Raw genomic sequence first — 6,000 nt, forward strand, 5'->3', positions numbered from 1 at the left:
TCTTAACTGCTGAGCTGTCTTAGCCCATGGACTTGTTTCTTGACTACCCAGGACCCCAAATACGAGGCACACTCTCAGGAGTTTCAGAAGAAGGTGTTCCTCATCATGGTGCCTATGTTTCCCAGTTGTATTTCATTTTTCTTAGTTTTATATATTCCTACAAAATAATTTAGAGACTGATATGACAGATACGTATGTGCAGAAGAGTTGCTGTCTAGGAAAGAACTTATAATCACCTTTTCTTTTTTTGTGGGTGATTTTTGCCTGCACATACGGCTCTGTAATGCATGTGTGCTATGCTGGAAGAGGCCAGAGGGAGGCAGCAGTTTCCCACAGATGGTTGTGAGTTACCAAATGATGCTGGGAATCAAACCTGGGTCCTCTGGAAGAGCAACCAGGGCTCAAAAACACTCTCCAGACCCACATAATTGGTTTTTTTTTAAAATTACTAAAAAGAATACACAGAAAAAACTCATTAAAAAAAAACCTTCTGCCACTGAGCCACACCCCTAACAGCTCAAAAATGGTTTCCTACAAGTTGATTAATTTTGGATTGGGACTAGACTCGGTATTTCCCTTCGAAAATTCTGCTCAGTAAATGATGCGCCAGTGGGGTATAAACTGAAAATACTCAGATAATTGTTCTCGGGATAGTTTATTTTTATTTCGTTACTATTATTCTTTAATTATGCAGTGTGTGTGTGTGCGCGCGCGTGCGTGTGCTTGGGACTAAACTTGGGTCCTCTGCAAGAGCAGCACACACTCTGCCATCTCTCCAGCCCTCCCTTGATGCTTTACCTAACAGCACCTTTCTTTCACAAGTGGTTTAAAGGTGAGATGCAGCGCCTACCAGTTTGTCAGTTGCCGTTCACATTTAAACAAAGCTTGGACGTTTCTAAATGTCTGGTGCTTCCTGACATACAAAAGCCAACTCTCAAATGCAGACTTTTAAAGTAGTCCTCTGTTTCTAAAGGTTTTTTTTATCTAATACATAACAACCGGCTAATGCAGAGTCACACAAAGAACGAAGTAAATCTCAGCCCTAATTTTTAGAGATGGTACCTACTGCCTTTTGCATCCACACACACGCTCTAGCTGCTGTGGAAATGCGACTGTTAAATCTGACAAAAGCATCACACCAATGCAATCATCCAGACGGTTCTTCTGTGTCACACTGAGAACATTTTGTTTAGTGAATACTCCTGGAAACATCCCTACCCTTGAGTATCTAGGGTGCTTCCGAATGTTATACTCCTGAATTATCTCGCGTTGAACAACGCTGCCCATGAGTTCTGCGGTCACTCACCTGTACGTATTTGCCAATGATCTTTATGATCTCCAGGTTAAACTGCTTGGCCGGGGCAGCAGACAGGTCGACGTGACTCAGGAGACTATAGATGATCTGGAGCAGCGACTGCTGCATGCTGGACAGCCCTTTCTCTAGGAGCTGGAAAGCAAGTTTAAACGTAGGCTTTAATCGGGCTGAACAAAACACGGCATCACACTTACACAGCACGAACAGGCTTAATCTGTTACTATGTTCAAGTTGTCAGAAACCAGGACACTGGTATAATAAAAGGTTATATATATATAATCTTCTGTCAGAAAAGTTAACTATTTCTCATCTCAATGACAGCTTAAATAATAAATAAATAATATTCATTTTAGGTTAAAGAAAAAATGACTACTATCACCGAAGAATGAACTACTATTCATAAACCACTTATAAAACTAGATAGTAGCTAATTGATCTTGCACAAGATTTTATCCTATAAAACTAAAAAGACTGACTGCCACCTGGACCCTCAATGGCCAGTTCACACACCTCTGACCACCAAAAAGAAACATGTACTTTAGTAGAAAAAAAAAGCAAAGTTTTTATTCTCTCTTGAGTTTTTATTCTTTCTTCCCTTCCTGGAATTCATGGTGTAGCCCAGGCTGGTCTCAAAACCTCTAGTTTCTTGATTGCTGTGATCACAGGTATGAGCCTAGCTTCCAAGAACTAATTTTGAAGACAGAAAATTTGTACCCATTCTCCAGGATCAACACCACCAAATCAGACTTTCCATTTTCCATAAAGGAGAGGTTTACATTATCATTGTGCCTGCAGTTTTGATGTCAACCTGACACACACAGGCTAGAGTAATTTGGAATGAAAGAACATCAGTAGAGAAAATGCCTTCCCCAGGCTGCTCTGGAGGCAAGCACCTGGGGCTTTTCTTTTCTTTTTTTTATTTATTAAAGATTGATCTGAGAAAGCCCAGCCCATTGTAGGTGGCAACACCCTTCGGTAGATGGTTCTGGGGTACAGAAGAAAGCAGGCCAAGCAAGCCAGTAAGGAGCACCCCTCCATGGTCTTTATACTAGCTCCTGCCCCATATTTCTATCCCAACTCTCTCAGGGACATTCTGTGATGTGGAGCCATAAGCAAAATCAACCCTTTCCTAAGTCGCCTTTAGTCTTGGTGCTTCACAGCAACAGAAATCCTAACTAAGACATTTGCGTTCATGTCAACTAAGGCAATGATTGAGAAACTAAATAGAAGTGGGAGGAAAACATCCGACTTAAAATCCTTTTGTACTTGAATCAGCTCCGTCTCTCTTCTCTGACACTCTCGCCACTCACTTTCAACTCGGAGACTAGTTGGCACCACAGGGCTGCTTCTGCAAGCAGCCACTCGACAATTTCCCTACCGAGCAGGTCAAAGGCCCCTCAATTCACCTCTGCCAGGTAAGTCACAAGACCGAAGGTTGCATCCGAGAAGGAGTCGTGCAGGTAGCGGCACACCACGTTGATCCAGTTGGAACAGTCTCGGGAGTAGGTGTGCGTGCTGTACAAACTCATCATGTGAGCCAGGTTCACCAGGGTCGGGCACTTCTCCTCTGCACAGACCTACAGAACACACGGGCTTATTTCATCTGCCTAGCATGTAAACCTGTTCTAGGCTACATGCATTTATTCCAAGAAATAACTTGGCTTGCATATTTAAGTTTCAATGCATTCCTGTTCAAAAGCTAGGAAAGTTAAGTGGAGAAGGAAACAAACCAAGGCACTACGAAGAGGATTGCAGGAGAGAACGGTTCTCAACCTGAGTCTCCCCCTTGGGCCAACCTCTATCTCTAGGCATATTTACATTATGATTTACAGCAGTAGCAGAATTACAGTTATGAAGTAGCAACGGAAATAATTTTATGGCTGGGGGGTCACAGCAATAGGAACCGCATCAAAGGGTCGCAGCATTAGGAAGGTTGAGAAGCATGGGAACAGAGGAATGCAAAGAGAAGGGACATGTCCAACCAACACTTGTCAGGGTCTTGCATGGTATAGTGTTTCGGGCTATAATAGACTGTCTCTAAACGACCATCTATGGTTTTGTAAGCCCTACCCATGACTTTGTAACTGTTTTGCCAAATCCCAAGGTGCTCTCGTGCCCCAGAGCCCCAAACTGCCTTCAGGCAGTTTGAAATTATGTCAGTGCTGAGTTCCTTGGCCACTCTTTGTGAAGTCAACCCATAAACACATCTATCTTCAGGAAGTTGCTTGACATAGAGTTACGGAATGAGCACCAGCAAATCTTTGGGGGACCTTATTGGCTGAATTCACATCCTCAGTTCCTTTATTCCCTGGGTTATCGGTAACGATGTCTCTTAGCCTCCTCAGGGAAACGCTAGAACGATCTAGAATGGATAAAGGGCCCTTGTTGCTTTACTAATCTAGTACGTACGTATCAAGAAAGACTGGCCCAGTCATCATGTCCACTCTCAGTTCTGTTCGTTTGTCTCACTTGCTCTCCTGCTTTACTAACGCTGTATACATTTTCCCAACTGCCTACAGCATTTAGTATAGAAAATATCGCCTCTGAAATATACGTATACATTTAACTATTTGTTTGAAACAATTCTGATAATTCAGAGGACGTCTGACATGGGGGGGCATTGCTCAAGTCCGCGTCTCAGCTGTTATCCCTTCCTGGGCTAGAGCTATAGGGGCAGGTTGACTGCCGACAACACGGCGTAGCATGGAAACTCTTTTCTAAACCCACTGGAAGCAGCTGATCTCATCAATCATCCATAAAACCGACGAGAAGATGGAGGGAGGCCTTGGTTGACCTTTCTTATTGCTATTTCAACATGAATGACTTAAGAAGTCATATAATCTTGTGACGTCACAGTAACTATTTAAATCTTTGCTAGAAAAATTTTCTCGAATGACGATACACTCTTTGGGGTTTTGTTTGCTTTTGAGCCTTGCCAGACTTGAATTGCTGACTCTTCCTCCTTGGCTTTTTGCTTGCTGGGATCACACGCAGGTGTGCGCTATCACCTCTGGCTGTTGTTACAAAGGGTATTTTTATTTTCTCAGCAATAATTTTTCTAAACACTTATCTTTGAAAAGGGACACAATTCCTGTGCAATATTATAAAAAAGAAAATGACCTAAGATTTCATTTTGACATTTTTGAAGCACCAGATTAGAATTCACTCTGAAGGTCCCAAAATAATGAACTGTTTTGTCATGATTTCTGCCATAATGAAGGAGTGTTGCCTGGCCCCAAAATGCCAAGCACCCCTTGGGCACAAACAGATATCTGGTGATATTTGCATAATGAGGAAGTACATAATGGCAGAGAATTACTCTCAACAGTTACAAGCGAGAGAATAAATTAAGGAAATCAATTTCACCACATCCTGCAGGTTGCTAAAAGCACACACAGAGGGAGCCATCCTGTGCTGCGCCGCAGGAGAAAGCATACTTGAAAACAATTTAGCAATCACAGAAGGCCTGATTTGGATTCTTAGAAGCAAAAAAATCACGTGGGGACTTCCTGTGGCCTGATGAAGTCATGGCAGCTGCATCTTTATCCTCAGGGCCTAGAACATCTTTAGGTCAGGCCTAAATCTGGCCTTCTCGGTGAATCCAGCATTGCACTCTGGATCTAAATGCTTCTATTTCCCTATCTATCTGTGCTTTCTATTTCCTTAAAAAGTCCAATTAAGCCTCCCCCCACATACTTCCCTTCAAGTTTTCTTTCTAACCCCTCAACTGGGGGCTGAAGGGCAACCTTGTTTATAATTTTCTGATGATGCATTATTAGAATAGTAAAATAAACTTTATTTTAACAAATTTTATATTATCCTAAACCCTTATTAGTGAAAATACTATGTATAAAGTTGGTTTATTTTAGGAAAGTATTATCTAAAAGTATTTTATTTCAAACAACCAGCTTTCCATTAAACTTATTAAAATTAGCCGGGTGGTGGTGGCGCACGCCTTTAATCCTAGCACTCGGGAGGCAGAGGCAGGCGGATCTCTGGGAGTTCAAGGCCAGCCTGGTCTACAAGAGCTAGTTCAGGGACAGGCACCAAAGCCACAGAGAAACCCTGTCTTGAAAAACCAAAAAAAAAAAAAAAAAAAACCTTATTAAAATTAACAATGAGACAATGAGAATTTTTGAGTCATCTTTTTTTTTTTACAACCAGGTATGTTTTTCTTTCAATTTCATTACATTTATTTATTACTGGATGTGTGTGCTTGTGTGTAGAGGAGGTCATTGGACAGCTCTACCTACCCCGCAGGACCTGGGACTCAAACCCAGGTTGTGAGGACTGGGGGCAAGTGTCTTTACTTATGAGCCATCTCAGCAGTCAGCTTTTCATTTTTACTATTATTATTATTATTATTATTATTATTATTTTGAGACAGGGGCTCGCTCTGTAGCCCAGGCTGGCTTAGAATTTACCATGTAATCCAGGTGTCTCAAATTCATGACACAACTCCTCAGTCTCTAGAGTACTGGAAGTATGGACAGGCGCCACCACGCCTGGCTTACCATTTTTAAGAAACTAAGATATGTTTCCATTACGTATGACAGCTAAGTTATCTACAATTGGCTATTTGAGAATCTCTTCATACTTAATAACTTAAAATAAATCTAGAAATTCAAGACCCTATTTTATCTTATTAATACAACTTTTATCCTTTTTCGTTTCTTTTTCTTTTC

General features: G+C 41.6%; 1 protein-coding gene across 9 annotated transcripts in view; it reads right to left on the reverse strand.

Annotated features, from left to right (window-relative positions):
* The window catches only part of Fryl (FRY like transcription coactivator), a 219,096-nt gene that overhangs the window by 26,718 nt on the left and 186,378 nt on the right, over positions 1 to 6,000 (reverse strand). For all 9 annotated transcript variants that reach the window (XM_026785301.1, XM_026785300.1, XM_026785299.1 and 6 more), the window contains 2 exons: positions 2,722 to 2,892; positions 1,307 to 1,447 (listed from right to left, as the gene is read on the reverse strand). In XM_026785301.1, coding sequence (XP_026641102.1) covers positions 1,307 to 1,447; positions 2,722 to 2,892 — 312 coding nt within the window. The remainder of the gene's footprint in view (positions 1 to 1,306; positions 1,448 to 2,721; positions 2,893 to 6,000) is intronic.

The sequence above is a fragment of the Microtus ochrogaster genome, linkage group LG1, assembly GCF_000317375.1.
Source record: "Microtus ochrogaster isolate Prairie Vole_2 linkage group LG1, MicOch1.0, whole genome shotgun sequence".
NCBI classification, from domain to species: domain Eukaryota; kingdom Metazoa; phylum Chordata; class Mammalia; order Rodentia; family Cricetidae; genus Microtus; species Microtus ochrogaster.